The sequence below is a fragment of the Colossoma macropomum genome, unplaced genomic scaffold, assembly GCF_904425465.1.
Source record: "Colossoma macropomum unplaced genomic scaffold, Colossoma_macropomum, whole genome shotgun sequence".
NCBI lineage: Eukaryota > Metazoa > Chordata > Actinopteri > Characiformes > Serrasalmidae > Colossoma > Colossoma macropomum.
In genome coordinates, this window is record NW_023494793.1 from 43179683 (window position 1) to 43198465 (window position 18783).

Below are 18783 nucleotides of genomic sequence, written 5' to 3' on the forward strand. Positions count from 1 at the left end.
TTCTCACTGGAGCAACGTGCATTAGGGCAGCAACACACGACTAAATTGATGGTCGAATAATCTGTCAATTACTGAAACGAATAATCAGTTATTACAGATTATGAATCACTGCATTACCAAATAACACTTATATAGCTATCAGCATTTCAATTTAGCTTGAGGTTGTTTTATGCATTTGCTAACTAACAGTGAAGACAATAAAGATGAATAACATTCGAAAAACTCACTGTTTTTATGAACTTTCCTGCTAATACAGAAGATAAATAAAACTCAAATATTTTTCCTGTCAAAATTTAAAACCAAGGATGTGCAAAGTAGCAACAATAAAATATAACAAAACTAATAATCAAGTAAATAAAAATCAATCTAAATTTAAATGTGAACTTTAAACAGTGCAGTCTGTGCTTTGTGCCCACTCTGTTGCAACTACCTTTCTTCCAGTCTTTATTGAAAAGTCTGCATCTCTGCATGCTCCTGTGAGAGGCTTGCTCTCTTTGGAGAGCAGATATTCACTCCCCGCTGCGGAGATGGAGCAGATGGGAAAGTGGCGAATGTTTGTGGCAAACTTGTTCTCTATGAACAGTGTTTGAATGATTGTGTATGTCCGCTGAGAACTACCTCCTGAAACTGTTTGAGTGGTGGCAAACATTCGTGGAAAATAAGAAATTGTTTGCAGACGTTCTCTGTGTTCGCCAAATTCGAACGCCCCTGTGGCCTCCATGTTAAGACGACGGTGCAGTGTTTAAAATTGTAAGCGTTATCTGGAACGTGAACAGATTCACTGTGAAGAATAGTTACTTGCTCCTCTGTTCCAGCTCCCTTAACGATTCCAGAGAGCAGCATTTCGAAATAGAAAATGTTCCAGTTTTTTTTTTTGGATTTTAACCCAATTTTCTCCCAAATTTAGTCGTCACCTAGTTAGGACTCCCCCAATCACACGATACTATCAACGCTAGGAGGGTGAAGGCTAACACAGGCTTCCTCCGAGACCTGTTAAACCAGCCACCGCCTCTTTTCGAACTGCCGCTCATGCGACGTCACTAGGACAGCCGAACGCGCTCGGAGGAAAGCGCCAACCGCCAGATCTGTTACGTCAGCTAACAGACGCCTGCGCTGACTAGCATCACATTAAGTGATGGGGGGAGAAGGAGGGGCCATCCCACCCACCCAGAGAGAGCGAGGCCAATTGTGCTCTCTCGGACTCCCGGCTACGGACGGCTGTAGCATCACCAGGGATCGAACTCGTGATCTCCTGATGATAGTAGGACGTCTTTTAACACTGACATTAGCTCACTAACTCACTAGCTCAACTATCGCCCCGTCCCAAAACACACACTTCTGTGCTTCACATGCTACATTAATGAGTGCACTTCTAACGGTAAAGCTAGTATGCGGTTTGGGACGCGGCGTATCTTACCGAGTTAAATCTTCATCCAGTCAGTAAGTTTCCTCTTCAGACGCTCCAGCATGGAGGATCTGCTCTGAGCCAGCTGAGGTCGGCTTTACAAACAGCACAACTGACGACATTTTTTTCTGAGTTTAGCTTCGCACTTTTGAGGATTTTGTCCTTGAGACTGACATCACGCTTTTGTCAACTCTGCAGTGGGCGGTAATGTCAAAACATTACTAGTGAGCGCAAGAAAGACGCGTAATGACGTCACCAACTACTCGACTATTAAGTTAGTTGCCGTCTAATTTGGTCATCGATTTTTAGTCGACTAAGTCAAATAATCGATTGCACCCCTACCATGCATGTAACTCAACACGGTCATTATTGATTAATTATGGTAGTAGTAAGTCTAGTTACTAAACAATTTCTAATAGTTATTAAATAATTTGTTGTAGATAAAGTCATTTGTAGTACATACTGAAGAATTCATGGTAGATACTGAATAATTCATTGTAGTTGCTGAATAGGTTATAGAAGATATTGTATAAGTTATAATAGATACTGAATCAATTATTGAACATAGTGAGTAGTTTATAGTAGATACTAAAAAATTCATAGTGGATAATGAATAATTCATAGCAGCTGCTTAATAATTCGTAGTGACTATTGAGTTCATTTTAGTAGTTACTTAATATTTCATAGGAGAGACTCTATTATTAATAGTAGTTACTGAATAATTTATAGCAGATACTGAATAATTCTTGGTAAATATCGATTAAAGCCCTGTTGGAGCTGGATTAGTTTATTTTGGCGGTATTTTGGCAGTAGGTGCTGTAGTTTGAGTGATTACCAACGAGATCTGTGATTTTAATCCAGTATGAATCTGCAGTGTCTGTAGTTTTACAGTCTGCTAAATCCTAATTCTGGCATGAATCACCTTCCATAATTTGCTGCACTCTGAGCTCCTCGGTAACAGTTCTGTTTGAATTGACATCACACACCTAAAAAGGATAGTTCTTCATGGGCTCTTTAGTAAAGAAAATGGTTCTACATACTACTTTTTTGAAAAGGGTTCTATATAGCACCAAAAAGGGTTCTTCTATTATTATAATGTCACACTTGTATACAATAGAAGAACCCTCTTTGGTGCTATGTAGATCCATTTTCAAAGATGTTCTGTATAGAACCATCTACAACACATTCTCCATCAATCTGGAGATCCATTTCACCATGCAAAGAACCCTTTAATCATGAGTGTTCATGGTTCTATATTGAATTATTTTCTTTACTAAAGAACCCTTGAAGAACCATCTTTTTTAGTGTGCAGTAATGTAGAAGCAAAACTGGCAATGGGAAAACTCTGCTATTTATTTAGTTATTTATTTATTTATTTATTTATTTATTTGGCAACCTGAAAACAAGGTTAAAAGCTAAAATGGACCTTGATTTGACCCAATTCCTTAATCCTTGACTTGAAGACTATTAAAACCTACAAGAAATCAGTGTAAATTCCCTCCCGAATGCTAAGATTATACACCGTCATTTGGAATTGCCATTAATAACAGGCGTCGCTCCACACTGACATGAGATCTGTAGTCCAGAGACACATTTTGGGTTTTTGTTGATTACTTATTTGTTTGTTTGTTTATTTAATTTGTGTGTGTATGTGTGTGTACACATGCATACACCGATCAGGCATAACATTATGACCACCTCCTTGTTTCTACACTCATTGTCCATTTTATCAGCTCCACTTACTATATAGGTGCACTTTGTAGTTCTACAGTTACAGACTGTAGTCCATCTGTTTCTCTGATACTTTGTTAGCCCCCTTTTACCCTGTTCTTCAGTGGTCAGGACCCCCATGGACCCTCACAGAGCAGGTACTATTTGGGTGGTGGATCATTCTCAGCACTGCAGTAACACTGACGTGGTGGTGGTGTGTTAGTGTGTGTTGCGCTGGTCTGAGTGGATCAGACACAGCAGTGCTGCTGGAGTTTTTAAACACCTCAGCGTCACCGCTGGACTGAGAATAGTCCACCAACCAAAAATATCCAGCCAACAGCATCCTGTGGGCAGCGTCTTGTGACCACTGATGAAGGACTAGAGGATGACCAACACAAACTGTGCAGCAGCAGATGAGCTATCGTCTCTGACTTTACATCTACAAGGTGGGCTGACAAGGTAGGAGTGTCTAATAGAGTGGACAGTGAGTGGACACAGTGTTTAAAAACTCCAGCAGCACTGCTGTGTCTGATCCACTCATACCAGCACAACACATAAAGGTGGTCATGATGTTATGCCTGATCGGTGGACATATTTGTGAGAGTACATGAGATGCAGTAGTTAATATTTGTCTGTTGTGAGCAACTATTGTTTTTCTTTTAGCTGGGTGCGGAAGTGTGATTGGGTTCTCCTCTCATTACAGGGTCGGACAGGAGTCTTGAGCGCCCCCTGGTGGACGGACAGAAGAGTACAACCTTTGTCGCCTCTGAGCTGCAGTGGAATGGAGTGAAAAAGAGCAGCTCTCCGGGCGGCTCCCCCCGAGGCTCTCACAGGAGCGCAGACACCGACAGCACAGCAGGGGGCGCTTCAGTCCACTCTGTTCACAGGTGAGCCGGTCCTCCTCAGTGGAGCCGTTTCGAACTGTAGAAATTCCTCTGCCAGCTGCTAACGCGCTGTGTTTCAGTGTGTGGACTCACACCGAGATATGATGGGGATGATGGAGGGTCTGTTTTGGAAAGCGATGCCGTTTCCAACACATCAGTGTTTTTCAGACTGCGTGTGACTGGAAACAGTACAGCTCAGTGCACCACTAGTAACCCTTAGAAGATACTGTTGGGGGTGATAAAGAAAAGCATGCTGCAGGTTTACATGAATTATATTGAAATAAGCTGTGAAGTTGTGTGGAAAGAGCATATTCTAAACTTTTAATCCATATTACATTTGTGTTTGTAAGTAGAAGAGGAGATTTTTCTTTATGATCTGAATTTGAAAAAACATCTTTTGCATTTTTCCATGTTTTTGATATATTTTAACATCAGAAACAATAAAAGTCAGAAGTGCAGACTCAAACCTGTTCAAACAAGTTAAATTGGATGTAAATGTACATGCAGCTTCGTAATTAATTGCGTATTTGCTTTAACAGAAGGCCGCAGAAATGAGTAAAATAGTGAGTCTAAATGTTTAAGTATGGCTGATTCGCCCCTCAATCTCTTCAGAGCGTCTCGTTTTTGCTGTCTTTCAGCGATCACAACTAGACATCTAGGTAAAGCGGGTGGGGAGGGGCTGGGCATATGCTATGGATACAGCCCTGATCAAACACGGACATGCACACTATATTGAAGCTTACGTGTCCTAACATTTATAGCAGAACCATAGATAGCGTTTACAAAACCCGAAGGGAGCATCCCACATCCGTATTGCAGACATTCAGACAGCATAGTATAAATGAGCAGTCAGTGGATTCTAAATCAAGATATCAAGAAAGTCAGTTTGATGACTAATGTTAAATTCCATCTTACTTCATGTTGTGAGCTGAGCTGTAACGTGTATTTTGAAATGATGTTCTCTGGAATCATTGATGGAGTTATTATGGAGATATTATTCACAGCGACCTTGTTTCCTTTCCAGATAACGTTTACAGTTTTAAACACTGCATCATTGTCTTAGCATCAAGGCCACCGGTGCGTTCAAATTCGGCAAAACACAGGAGAGCGTTTCCAAATTTCTGTTCTCCGCGAACGTTTAGCTCCACTCGCTAAGAGTTTCAGGCGGTAGTTCTCTGAACTGTGAACACACAGGGTAGCTGGACAAAGGGTTACCGTTGAAATGAAGCGTTTACACAAAATCGTTCAAATTTAACTGTTCATAGAGAAGTTTGCCACAAACGTTCGTCACTTTCGCATCCGCTGCATCAGAGCGCATCTTCTCTGCTGAAGGGAGTCTCTGCTCTCAGAGGAGAGCCAGACTCTCACGAGAGCACAAAGAGATGCTGAATTTCCTCGGTTTCACTAAAGACCTGTGATTGTAGAATTTAGTTGCAGCAAAGTGTAGACAGACAGCAGAATCCAGCCGTTTATATTTGTCTTTTATCTACTGCATCAGCCCACACATCGCAATTTCAATACGATTTCAATTGCGGTATTATTTACTCTGTCTGTGGAAGGTCAGCGATATTCTGTCCTTACCATCAACTACGCCATCAAACATTGTCATGATCGCAGAAGTGAGCAGTGGTGACGTATGTGTGTTTGGTGAAGTTAAGCATTGTTGGCTTAACGTTGGCGTAAGATACGTGAGCTCGGCTAACGTTTTCTCAACTGCGTTGATTGTCTAGTTCAGTGATCGGCAACCCAAATGTAAAGGAGACATTTTGTCCTGTTTCAACAAAAATCAGTCCACCTTGGGAGCCACAACATTTTATGTCCATTTTATTGAAGCAGCATTTTACCGTTTTGCTTGTAAATATGTCCCAGTGTGCTGATGTGCTAGTATAGACATATAATATAAATGAAAATCCAGACTTACTTCGCTCTGCTTTAAGCTTTAGCTCAGCTGTAGTCGCTTTTCTCGCATCTCCAGCAGGAAACTTTTCCACAAAAGTAGAACAGTTTCTTGTAAAATGTCTCTCATTGTTCAACTTTTTACGAGGCTGAAGTCGCTTCTCATTCGCCAGCTTCTTGTTAAAAGTTTCCACTTCCACCTTAAACAGTGCCTGAGGTGCCAGAATGTAACTGCTGCACCTTTTAAGGTGGAACAGGAAAAAGCTGGCGAACGAGAAACTGACTTTAACTTTGTGAATTAGCAGTTCTACATTAACTCCAGAGTTTAAGACCATTTATTGTTAAACTGTGTTGAACGATCAGCAGAGCTTTATTTTACTGTAAAGGAGGATTATTTTATTTTTACCTACAAATCTGATTCTGCTGTGGAGCCACAACAGGACAGTAAAAGAGCCACGTGCAGCTCCGAAGCTGCATGTTGCCGACCCCTGGTCTAGATAAAGCATGAGATCAAGGCGTAAGACTGCATAAGTTAGCCGTCAGTCAGTGTCACTTGTCAATAGTGAACAGTTCTCAACACAAAGGCAAAACTACAGAATTCATCCTTTACCTAACCGTATGCCTGTGACAGATTGATGAGAGCAGACTGAGACCTCACAACGTCAGACAGCCAGGATGCTAAGTTTACACATTGTGCGAGTGCCACCGTCATCACTGCATTGACCAGTGGCATGTCAACAATGGGGCAGTGGTGATAAGTGTGACGTCAGTTGAATACTATCTATAGAAATAATGAAATAATAACTCCTATAACTTACAAGGGTTAACATCACAACCTGCATGGTAGGGTCACCAGCATGGTCACTCCTCTCAAGCTTCCTGCCCTAAACTGGCGTAACTACACACATGCTATCCGAAGCAGGAAGGCAGAATGCCCTGAAATGTATCCCCACTGAGATGCTTGGACTGTTAGATGGCTGAGATGGCCACACTGATCCAGTTTAGCCTCATTATTGAAATGCCACTCTAGAGGCCCATACAGCAGTGCCAGGAGAAACAGTGGAGCTGCTGTTGGCCGGCTCAGACTGAAGTGTGCAGAGCGACCTGCCAGGAGAAAGGAGAGGGGGCTGGGAGGATCTGTACACACAGGCTCTTTTGTTTGGCCGGACGGCCCCTGAGATATCCCCGCCGCAGGTCAGGCCGGTTGCCAAGGAGATGCTTTTCTCCTGTGGCATTTCTGAAAGCTCAAGTAGCAGATTCTGCTCATACCTCACCGCCTTTCACAGTGAGCGGCGTGGGCTGTTGGTGTTTGGACTATAAGTATCCTTGGTCTCGCTCGAACGAAACGCTCCCCATGTCCAGTTAGGATTACTTAACCCCTTAAACCGCAGGCTTATTATAAATGCAGTTATTTCTACATAATTCATTTGTTAAGATGTAAATAGTCATCAAAGCAGTCACACTGCTCAGAGTGGTTCGATTTGAAATGGTTCACCGTAGAGAAACTCACTGATTCAGATTTCTTACAGTGGTCTTAATAGGAATCAGGGGCCGTATTACACAAAGTTCTTATGTCTGAGATCATATCTTATCTGCTTTGTTGTCATGGCAACTTCAGTTAGGACAGAAGCCACTACAGAACAACAGTTCTCAAGTCTATAATCTGATCTTATTTCCAGATAAGAAAAGTGTTAAAGAAACAAGTTGTCACAATATCCTAAATATTTTCTTAACTTTAAGAGAAACCCAGAGCGTCTTAACTTCTGTTTTAATTGTCTGTATCTATTGTTTTATGCAGTGACCGGCAACACAGTTCACTAGGGGTGGGAATCTCTAGGCACCTCACGGTTCGATCCGATTACGATTGAGAGGGCTGCGATGCGATTATAAAACGATTATCGATGCATCTTTTTTCTCTATATAGCATTTATATTTTCTGAGAAGCTGCTTAAAATGCAATAAAATGCGCAGTTACGGTGAAATAAGATCCAGTGGTGATGGGCGACCACACAGCACGTTACAGCTATTCTACCTGCTTTCTTCAGTGATTTTATCACTTCGGTTTGGGTCTCGTTGTGGAGACGGGGGGGTGTCGCTGTGTCAGTAAAGTATCTTTGAGACGGGTCGTGTGCAGCATAGTGCGAAAGCCCTGTTTCACAACGGCTGAGAACCGGCGTGCAGACTGCAGGTCACATAGCAGCGATGCGTTATTCGCGTTCATAAGCAGCGCAGTTGGTTTCCTGGTACGTTAAATCTGCAACGAGAGACTGTCACACGGTAAAAAGTGGAGAAGATGAAGTCGCTTCTCTTTCGAATTCTCCTGTTCCACCTTAAATGGTGCCACATTTATATTTGGCACCTCAGTTAGAATTTAAGGGTAAATTCGAACAAGAAGCTGGAGAATAAGAAGCGACTTCAGCCTCGTAAAACAGTCGAACGCTGAGACATTTAACTGATCAACTTCTGAGGAAAAGTTTTCTGGTGGAGATGGGAGGAAAGCGGCTACAGCTGAAGCTTAAAGCACAGCGGAGTAAATCTGCGCTCTCGTTTATATTGTTTAGCCTCTACTAGGACATCATCACACACTGAGACATACTGGACATTAAATGTTGTGGCTCCCAAGGTGGTTTGATTTTTGTTGAAAGGACAAAATGGCTCTTCTTATCATTTGTGTTGTGACTCCTGACCTAACCTGGCTTTAATGCAGAGGGAGCCGGTCGGATTTCTCACTCATCCAGTTGTGTTTTTGTTATGTGCCGCCACAGACTGTCCGGGCGCTGCACTTACCCACTTCCAGTTCCGCCTTTTGCGTTCCGTCAACATCACGTTATAAATTATATATTTATAAAATCGATTTTTGACATTTGTGAATCGATTCAGAATCGTTCACATCTGCATCGCGATGCATCTAAGAATCAATTTTCTCCCGCACCCCTACTGAAAACGCTGCTTTGACTTGAGGTTTTTTTTTCCTAACAGCGTTTAAAAGCCTCCACCGTCCCTCTGATTACCTTCGTGTGTTAATGTTGATGATGAAATATTACAGTGATGGTGGTGAATAATGAGGAGACGGAGCTGAACGTGTGTCTGTTTATTCGGAGGAGTAACATTAGCGCGCTCTGCTAAAGCGTTTGGGAAATGGAGACTGAACCTGGAGCGGTGACGCTCCGATAAACAGCACGAAGAGCTTACACAATATTATTAACTTTCAATTTAATGCGCTTTAGTTTTATTTGACCTTTTTTACATCAGTAATGGTAGCTAACATTAGCTGTCTGACTTACTAACTTGATTACGTGTTTACTAGATTCAGCTGTGCACGTATGGTCCGTTGCTAGGTAACAGACACGACAGTCGATTGTCAACTTTAATCGAGAAAGTTAAGATTTCCTAACTTGGGATAAGAAAAGATGCTGTAAGATAAGATTCTTAAATGAAGATTTGCTTCTGTAATACGAATTTGTGAAAAATCTCATCTTGACCTGTCAGATCTTAAGATAAAAAGATTAGAATTTTCTGTAATACGGCCCCTGGGGTCTCCATCACTGCAACAAAAACATAGCCACTTTATTTACTATCCAAAACCACCAGTGAACCTATATATGCCTTCTGATTTTTTATGTAATGTTGATGATGGCAAAACAAAGAAAAAAATATTTTAATGGACTTTGTTTTAAATAGGCGAGCTGCTGTTGTGTTGATGATGTAAAGTGATTGTGCTGTGTTCTGACAGTGTGGTGTCGGAGGGCCAACCATCTTCCAAAAGTCCTGCTGTTTCTGCTGGATCTCCTGCCACCTCTCCCAGAGTCTCTCCTCCCAATGGCTCCTCACACTCTGACCCACGATGCTCCACTTCATCACCCAGACTTTCTGCCATCAGGGACCACGGACCCAACGCTGCGCCTGACACTGGATCTACCCCAGAGATCGCCACCTCCAAAGCGGAGTTCAGGAGTGCAGGTAGAGCCGGGTTTGGCCTTATGGCTGAAAATATTATCACAGTATCAATACATGTAGATAATTTGTTCTGCTCAAACTGAAGGATGAATAGTATTTTGAAAAGGTTCTGATGTAATATGCAGAGGACATGCATCAAATATAAGAGTTTGTATATCTTTTTCATGTATAAAATTTCAATATAGTATGTAAAGGAGTATAGATCGATGGCTTAATCCGCTGGTTTGTGCTGCTGTGAGTGAAACCAGCAAGTCAAGGGCACACAGTGCCTCTTAGAGTGCTGAAGTAGGAAATATTTTAAGTTTAAACTTTTCCTTTTAATATTAGATTAATGTACAGAATGGCGTTATAATTTTATCCGAAATAACACGCATTGGTGATTTACTTATTTATTGCCCAGCAGTGGTGGACAAAGTACACAAACCATGTACTTGAGTTAAAGTAGAGATACCCAAGGTAAAATATTACTCCAGTAAAAGTAGAAGTTCCTCCCTTTAGACCTCCACTTGAGTAAAAGTACAAAAGTATTTTCCCTCAAATGTACTTAAGTATCAAAGGTGAAAGTACAAAAAGATTAATTATGGCTCTGATGTCCTATTATCATTATTGTAACAAGACTCGCTTCATTAACTCATTTTAGGTGAAAATACTCCAGTGTCTCTCTTGGTAAACCAGTCTTTTAATAGAATGTCATTAATTAGTGACGCTGATGTCTATTAAAATTATCATAAGCACAAAACACTGAAGGCAAACAGTTTCCATCAGGTAGAACTGAGTGGCTCTGAAATCACTTTTTACAAACAAGCGAAGTTTCAGTTTAAGATTTATTTGCAACTTAGTTACAGTTTAAGTTTAATAAAAACTTTGAACTCAGATTCACAAATGAGTTTTCTTGACTAAACTGCATCTGTAGGTCTCTGTTCGTAAACATAAACTAGACAAAACAAATTTACTATAAAAGAAAATATGTTTTTATAAATTCAGAAAAAAGACACGTCAGTCACAACTGCATATGTGTACATATTTCTATATTGTGGTCTGTTTGCCCACAAAGTCGAGAGCAATATGTTATATCTGTTCACTAATTCTTTGATGTGTGCTAAAGTGACTTAAGTTAGTGTGGATATAGCTTGCAGTGGGTCGGTTTGTCCAACAGGTCAAAACAAGCTCAAAACAAAGTGTGCGCTGTGCCCTGATTGGTGTTCTTGCTTTGCGCTTCTTTCCTTTTAACATGTTATTTTTTTATGCACACATAAACCAAAAGGAACGACAGATTTCACATAATGTAGTGAAGTAAAAGTGAGATATTTGATTTGAAATGTAGTGGAGTGAAAGTAAAAAGTCGCCTAAAAAAAAGGAAAAACTTCAGTAAAGTACAGATACACAAAAACTACTTCAGTACAGAAACGAATTACATTTACTTCGTTACTGTCCATGACTGTTGCGCAGGCCTAAAGCTGGCAGTATACCACAAACGAACATTTGAAGAAAGAGACATCTTTTTGCTAGAATCATTGTCTGTATCTGAGACCCAACCTGCTATTGGTCCACATGTCACACGGTTACCTGCATCACTGCACGGAGATCGTAACGTATTAACTCTTTCGTTGTTTGAAGCATAGTGCTGGCTCAAGTGCAGGTATAGCCACGTAGTGACAGGTTTACTCTGAAAGCTGTGTGTGAGGAAGAGTGACCTGTGCTCACTATGTGTGTCTGAAGCCAAGTGTCTGATTCCATTTGTGTGTATCCTTCAGGCCCTGCGGAGCTGCAGTTTGCACCAGGTGTCCTGCAGCAGCGTCTGAGTGCAGAACTGAGCTACCTGGATGCTGTTGAAGAGTCTGTGAGGCAGCTCGGTGACGTGGAGAGGGTCAGAGCTGTTTCTCTCGCCCAGCAAGAAAGCGTGTCACTCGCACAGATACTGAAGGTCAGGCAGAATACTGGGATCTCGAGTCTCAAACTGAGTCCCTCATTTATTTATTTTATTTAGCTTGACTTTGGGTTTGATGCTTGTGAATGCAGCTTGCTATTCAGTAATGCATTGGGACTAAAAACTAGACTCTACTCTGGGTTTCTGGACCTGACTCTGGACTTGACTTGAATTTTACAGGGACTCTGGACTTGAGTTTATGGCTAGGGACTCTGGAATTGACTGTACAGCTGAGGACTTTGGAATCAGCTTAAATTTGACTTGACTCTGCAGCTAGGGGCTCTGGACTTGGCTCTACGGCTAGGCACTCTGGACTTGACTCTAACTAGGGACTCTGGACTTGACTTTGCATGGGTCTCTGGACTTGGCTCTACAGCTAGGGTCTCTGGACTTGGCTCTACGGCTAGGGACTCTGGACTTGGCTCTACGGCTAGGGACTCTGGACTTGGCTCTACAGCTAGGGTCTCTGGACTTGGCCCTACGGCTAGGGTCTCTGGACCTGGCTCTACGGCTAGGGACTCTGGACGTGGCTCTAAGGCTAGGTCTTCTGGACGTGGCTCTAAGGCTAGGGACTCTGGACGTGGCTCTACAGCAAGGGACTCTGGACTTAGCTCTACAGCTAGGGACTCTGGACGTGGCTCTATGGCTAGGGACTCTGGACTTGGGTCTACAGCTAGGGACTCTGGGCTTGACTCAAACTAGGGACTCTGGATGTGGCTCTACGGCTAGGGACTCTGTACTTGGGTCTACGGCTAGGTCTTGGCTCTCACTACAGCAAGTGTTTCTGGAGCGGACTTGAACTCTTTGACTAGTGACTTTGGAATCATCTCAGTCTCTACAGCTAGGGATTGGAATTGTCTTGAACTCTACTGCTAGGGAATCTAGACCTAACTTTACAGCTCATCACTCTGGAATCAACCTGAACTCTATGCCTAGTTACTCTGGAATCGACTTTGCAACTCTGCAACTAGGGACTCTGGACTTGGTTCTACGGCTAGGGACTCTGGACTCCACTTGGACTCTGCAGCTAGGGACTTTGAACCTGACTTGGGCAGTGTCGCCAGGAACTCTGGACCTGGCTTGGTCCCTGCAGCTAGGAGCTCTGCAGTCGACTCGAACGCGGTAACTGGGAAACTCTGGGACTCAATTCTACAGCTAACGATTCTGGGCTAGTCTCTCATTCTGTAGCTAAAGACTCTGGACCTGAACTGGAATCTGTGACTAGGGACTCTAAACCAGACACAGAGTCTATAAATAAACGCTCTGGACTCCACGTGGACTGTTCAGCTAGAGGCTCGGACTCGGTCAGCTAGAGGACCTGACTTGGACTCTGTGGTTAGGGCTTCAACTCAGACAGCGACATGAGACTTGGCTTCTGCTCCTCCGTGAGGGGACTTGACACTTAACTTGTATTCTAAGCCTGCTGTTAGTGCACCCCAGTGCTCTTATACTGCTGTGTGTTTTATGTGCTCCTGATGGTGTTTGTGAGTCTGACCCCTGACCTTTGACCCCAGGCTCAGCAGCAGAGGCAGGAGCGGGAGCTGCAGCTGCTGAAGCTGAAGGCAGAACAGGAGGCGCTGGAGACCCAGAGGCAGCTACAGGAGAGCAGAGAGAGAGCTGCACAGGTACACGCCCACACAGAGCACTGGAAGCAGTGCATTTAATAGTAATGTGAATAATATTTGTATCCGGTCCTGGTCTATTGGTGGTCCCTGCCTGCAAGTCGTCAGTTTTTGGGGGCAGATCCTTTAGTGTGTATTCCACTGTCTCTCTGACTTTCTAACTTCAAACTCCAGCTCAAAACTTTCCTCTCCTCCCAGTACTTTCACTCTTCTCTCTCTTATGCTACCACCCTCATCTATTTACTTTCTTTGTCTGGACTGTCTGTGATTGTGTGTAATGACTTAGAGTTTATTTGCTGTATTAAACATAATAGGGGAGAAAAAACAAAATGTGACCTGTGCCAAAGTTCTGGCACATTTTATTTACTTTTTCTTAGAACTCATCAAATAAATAGAAATTGTGCACTAAAATGTGCAGAAAACATTTAGTTTGTTCCCTGTAGAGGATGCGTTAACTTATTTTCACTTAGAAAATCAACAAAATGTGATTTGACCAAAGGTGGTCATTTTTGCATAATACTTGGTCTTTTAGATTTTATTCTTTTTTATTTTATTAGAATTTATCTTTGTGCATGTTTCTGTATGTTGATATTGTCAGCTGATTGTAAAACATCCTTGGGTTTGAAATTGTATGTAAATATCTATTATTATTATTATTATTATTATTGTTATTGTTGTTGTTGTGTTAGTTTGCATATGTATTTTTTCCCAGGCCCATACGGATCTATGCGTTAGCCTGGTTCAGTCTCAGCAGCAGGCGCTCCTGGGACTTCAGGAGTCCAGCAGCAAGATTATCAGCCAGCAGGCCGAGACGGCTCAACACACGGTGGCCGCTGCCAGACACATCAGAGAGGTGTCTCTCTCTCTCTCTCTCTCTCTCTCTCTCTCTCTCACACTCACACACTCACACAGTGAGTGGAATTGCCCTAAAGAGTACATATTATGGAAAACCAAATTTTCCTCTCTTTTTGAGTAAGTTGTAACGTAGCTGTAACACCTTTAAAAGTTTCAAAACATACCAGTCACTCCCAAGTCCATACAGTTCATATATAAAAAAGTTGCGAAAACTGTCCATTTTGAAATCACTGTTTTTGTGATGTCATGCAGCAGTTCAGTTCCACTCATTCACGGCAGAGTTATAAGGGGGGATTTTTAAATGAGACACAAAACAGGGCAGCCAATCAGAATAGTGCTCATTTACATATACCACAGTTTAAAATCTGCACAGCTTATACCTCATCGTCATGACAGAAAATGGATAAATAGACTGTTTCCACATCAGCAAAGGAGTTAAGCAGGGTTTTATCTTTCTTTCACTCTCTTACTGTTCTTTCTTCCTCCTTCTCTCTCAGATGACGGATCTCGCTCGTTCTCAGATGCTGAATGTTCCCTCCATTACTCCTCTCTACGACCAACAGAGACAGCCACGCCCACAGACAGACAGGTAACCAATCACCGCGCTGGGGCTACTTTCACTTTACAGGCCGTATTGGTTCTGATTTTTTACTCCGATCCAGTCCTTCTGCCTTGCCCTGTCCATTCTTTTTATGGTCACCATGCCTATGTATCAGATATGCCTCCTGTCTAGGAGCACACGTAAATGTGAATCAGATCTGATTTGAAAAGATCAGTGTTCACACAGCTCAAAAAATCACCTCACATTTAGGCAAAAAAGTCACATCTGTGCAACATGTAGCAATAAATTGGATTGGGGCCACTTGCACCCTCTGGCCCTGGTGCACCAAGCCAACTTTTGGTCATCAGTAAACAGCAGTGGCTGACCGCAGAGACTGTGCGATGTCTGTTTTGGGTGACTGAGCGAGTTAAATCAGTTTCAGCGGTGGCCATGCAAGAGCCGAGAATCAGCACGCAAGGGGAGAAACGAAAGAGAGCGAAAAAGCAGCGAACGGCACTCTAAGAGGACTCCAACGCCGGTGTCCCCAATTTAGTCATGTCCAGTTCCAAAAACTAGCTACACTCTTAAAGATGGTGCTTTAAGGGTTCTTTAGTAAATAAAATGGTTCTATATAGAGCCATGAACTCTCAAAGAATGCTTTGCGTGATTAAAGGGTTCTTTGCATCATGAATGGGTTCTTTAGACTGAGAAAGTGCACTGTGGATGGTTCCGTATGGAACCTTTTTGAAAATGGGTCTAAATGGCATCCAGAAGGGTTAGTCCATTGCTGCGGTGTCAAGATTGTAACAACAGAAGAACCCTTTTGGGTGTCTAACCGAAGAACGCTTTCTTGATTTGAGTTTACTAAAGAACCCTTGAAGCACCATCTTTAAGAGTGTAGCTCTCCCCCAATCACACAATACTAACAGCGATAGGAAGGTCAGGAGTCTTCGCTTGGAGGAAAATGCTAACTGCTAATTGTATAATGTCAGTCAGGCCATATCTAACCTATGGCTGGCATCGTAGTGAGTGATTTGGGGAGAGGGAGGACCATCCTACCCACTCAGAGAGAGAGAGGACAGTTATGCTCTCTTGGACTTAGATGACTGTGGCATCACCAAGGACCAAATTCGCCACAGGGCCAATAGTATAGATGGTTGCGCCTCTCAGGAGCCCTAGGGCATTGTAAGTAGTTGTGCTGTTTGAGTGTCCAAACTGTTAAACAAGCAGATTTTAATATTTTCTATTCAACAAGTAAAACAGTTTACTTTCAGTTTCACTCTCTGGGTTTATCGTAAGCACATTTGAAGCTTGAAAGACATTCAAACAGCATATTTACTCTGTGTGCTGCTGTTTTACAGGCTGCAGCTGCTATAGAGTTATTTAAGTGCGTGCTTGTTGGCCATCAGCTGTAGTGTTTGAGTGCAGGTTGTCACAGGAGACGAGAGGCGACTGCGACCCAACAGAAGAACAGTTTGCTGCGCTGTTTGAGCCCTAGTCTGGGCCCTAAGTTCTTGTAGCACAACTGGCTGAGAGTGTTCTGGCTGCTGCTGGGAGTTTTCCCAGTACTGCAGCAATCTGGCAGGGCTGCTAGTGGAGGGTTTGATAACATCTGTGTTTGTGTTCTGCAGCCGGAGTGAGGTTCCCCCAGGCAGTGCACAGTCTCCAACAGCAGAGACTCCTCCAGACAGCCTGTCTGAATCCGTCCCATCCAGGAGACCCACCATCAGGTACCATTAGGAGTGGGCGATATGACTGTGTGTTGTCTTTATCATGGTAAATTTTGTCACAGTATGCTTTCCTTAGTGTGTGACTGGTGTGGTCAACTGCAAAAACATGAAGTCGGATTATAGAGAGGCAGCAGTCCGTGTATAGTAGCAGCATAGTACCAGGTAGCTGATTGGATGGCAGCCCATTATGACATAATAAATTGGTATTTTTACCAGTTGTATTTTTCCCAGTTCTTTTTCTTTCCTGAATAGTTAATTTACACATTATCATTAAAATTTTCATTAAAATGGGAGGTAGAAGAGTTGACAGTAATATTTGTGTGATTTTTGCATACTGCAATAATAGCTATATTCTCTCTCTCTCTCTCTCTCTCTCTCTCTCTCTCTCTCTTTCTCTCTCTCAGTGGTGGTGGGAGCAGTTCCAGACTGAGCCCCTCTCTCTCCTCATCGGTGAAGGAGCTGGGTGATGGAGGCTGTAGAGAGCACAGCAGCTCAGTGGAGGAGGAGGTTCACACAGCTGCGGAGGAATCACTCCAGACAGACAGCATCCAGTCCATACTGGAGGACAGAGGTGAGGATAGGGGTCAGGAGTCGTGATCGTAGGCCAGAGTCTCTGTAGTCTTCCCCTTGCATCTGGGCAAGGCTCATGCTGCATTTACATGAAGCAAAAAAAATCATTCCCTGTACTCAGACTGTACTGGAAGGCGGCTTGCAGCCTTCTAAATGTTTGCATGGTGCTAGAAGTTGATTCCAAGAAAATCAACATCCACTTTATTGCACTACTGTGACTAAAGATTAAATGTTCTGCTGGCCGTTTGGCTTTGCAGTACTTTCTGTGGGCAGTGATAGAATTACCAAAACTCGCTTGTCCGTTCTCCTGTAGCACAGTGGCTTATCGCTTTGATAATCAGATTTTGTCAGTAATCCGATCAACGCATTTACATGCACTTGAGTATTCAGATAATGGGAAACTCCGGGTCTACATGAGTCAGACAGTAATCAGATTTCTGTTTTAAAAACCAGCATGAATAAACTCACAGAACACGGCTTGTTTTTTAAAAACACCACACAGCTTTACCTGAATATATGAACATACATCATCTAGAAGATGAAAAATATTTAAATTCTTCATTTCGTCAAGCACGTAGTCGGTTTCAGCGTCGCTCCAAAAGTGTTTTGCTGCGTCTCACCGCGATGCTGCTCGCTTATTTCCGGCACCGTCGTCTGTTTAACACATGCGCAGACTGAGAAATCCAAAAGAAATCAGAGTAAGAATTTACAGCACTGAGAAATCTGATTACTAAGCTGAAATCCAGCCTCTTTATCAGATTTTTAAAATCAGCTTTCTAGACCTTACTCCGATCTAAGAAATCAGGGTGTGCTGTTTACACGACCATTTGAATAATTGGATAACTGCAGAAATCTGATTATGATCCGATTATTGAGAGCATGTAAACACGCTCAATTTTTAGTAAAATGAATAATGAGAATGATTTGTTTTGAACAGCGTGACACTTTTGGAGTATTTTACCATGGGTTTAAATGCAGCTCAGCCACTCGCATATTATATGGGTCTGAGTTCTAAGTGAACAGAGGTATGAAGAGCAAGTGCTGAGATCTAATCAGTGCTGAAGAGAACCAGAAAGACGACAGAGTCCCCTGTGAACGCTAAAAGCGCTGGGGTCAATTGCAGCTGGTTTCCTTTTAGTTTAACTGTAAAAGAACTGATTTTGGTTTATTTATGAAGAACTACATGTGCAAACTGCCTTAGTTTACTAGTAGACCCTGTTAATCCTGTTATCTCTGTCTCTACCGCTCAGCAGACAGCGCCTCAGTTGCCACAGAGTACTCTATGAAGTTCGATGAGTCTGTGACGGAGGACGAGCTGGAGAAGTCTTTCCGTTCCCTCCTACCATCCGAGTCTCACTGGAGAGATTCCATAGAGAGGAACCGCAGCCCTCTGCCTGAATCGGATGAGGAGCGCAGCCGGGAGAAATCTTCTCCACAGCTCTCCAACAAGGTTATATCTCATCTCTGTGCTCTCTGATATCAGATTTTTTTTGGGAATTAGTGTAGCTGTCCATTCCAGCCCCTTCCTTAGTCTTTATGGCGCAGTTCTGCCCATTGGCTAGTCTGCAACATAACTTAGACTGTGTTCACTCAGCAGGTAAAAGTGGCCCAAATCTGATCTTTTTCTTCACATGTGACACAGATGTGTGTCTGTGTGTCAGTGTGAACAGAAAAAAAACACTGAAT

At 42.8% G+C, this 18783-nt stretch overlaps 1 protein-coding gene across 1 annotated transcript in view; it reads left to right on the plus strand.

The window, feature by feature from the left end:
- The window catches only part of cep350 (centrosomal protein 350), an 85441-nt gene that overhangs the window by 28244 nt on the left and 38414 nt on the right, over positions 1-18783 (plus strand). Inside the window, 9 exon segments of the mRNA XM_036579617.1 lie at positions 3819-4002; positions 9629-9855; positions 11607-11776; positions 13294-13404; positions 14114-14254; positions 14754-14845; positions 16429-16527; positions 16932-17098; positions 18348-18547. Of these exon segments, the coding sequence (XP_036435510.1) occupies positions 3819-4002; positions 9629-9855; positions 11607-11776; positions 13294-13404; positions 14114-14254; positions 14754-14845; positions 16429-16527; positions 16932-17098; positions 18348-18547 (1391 nt within the window).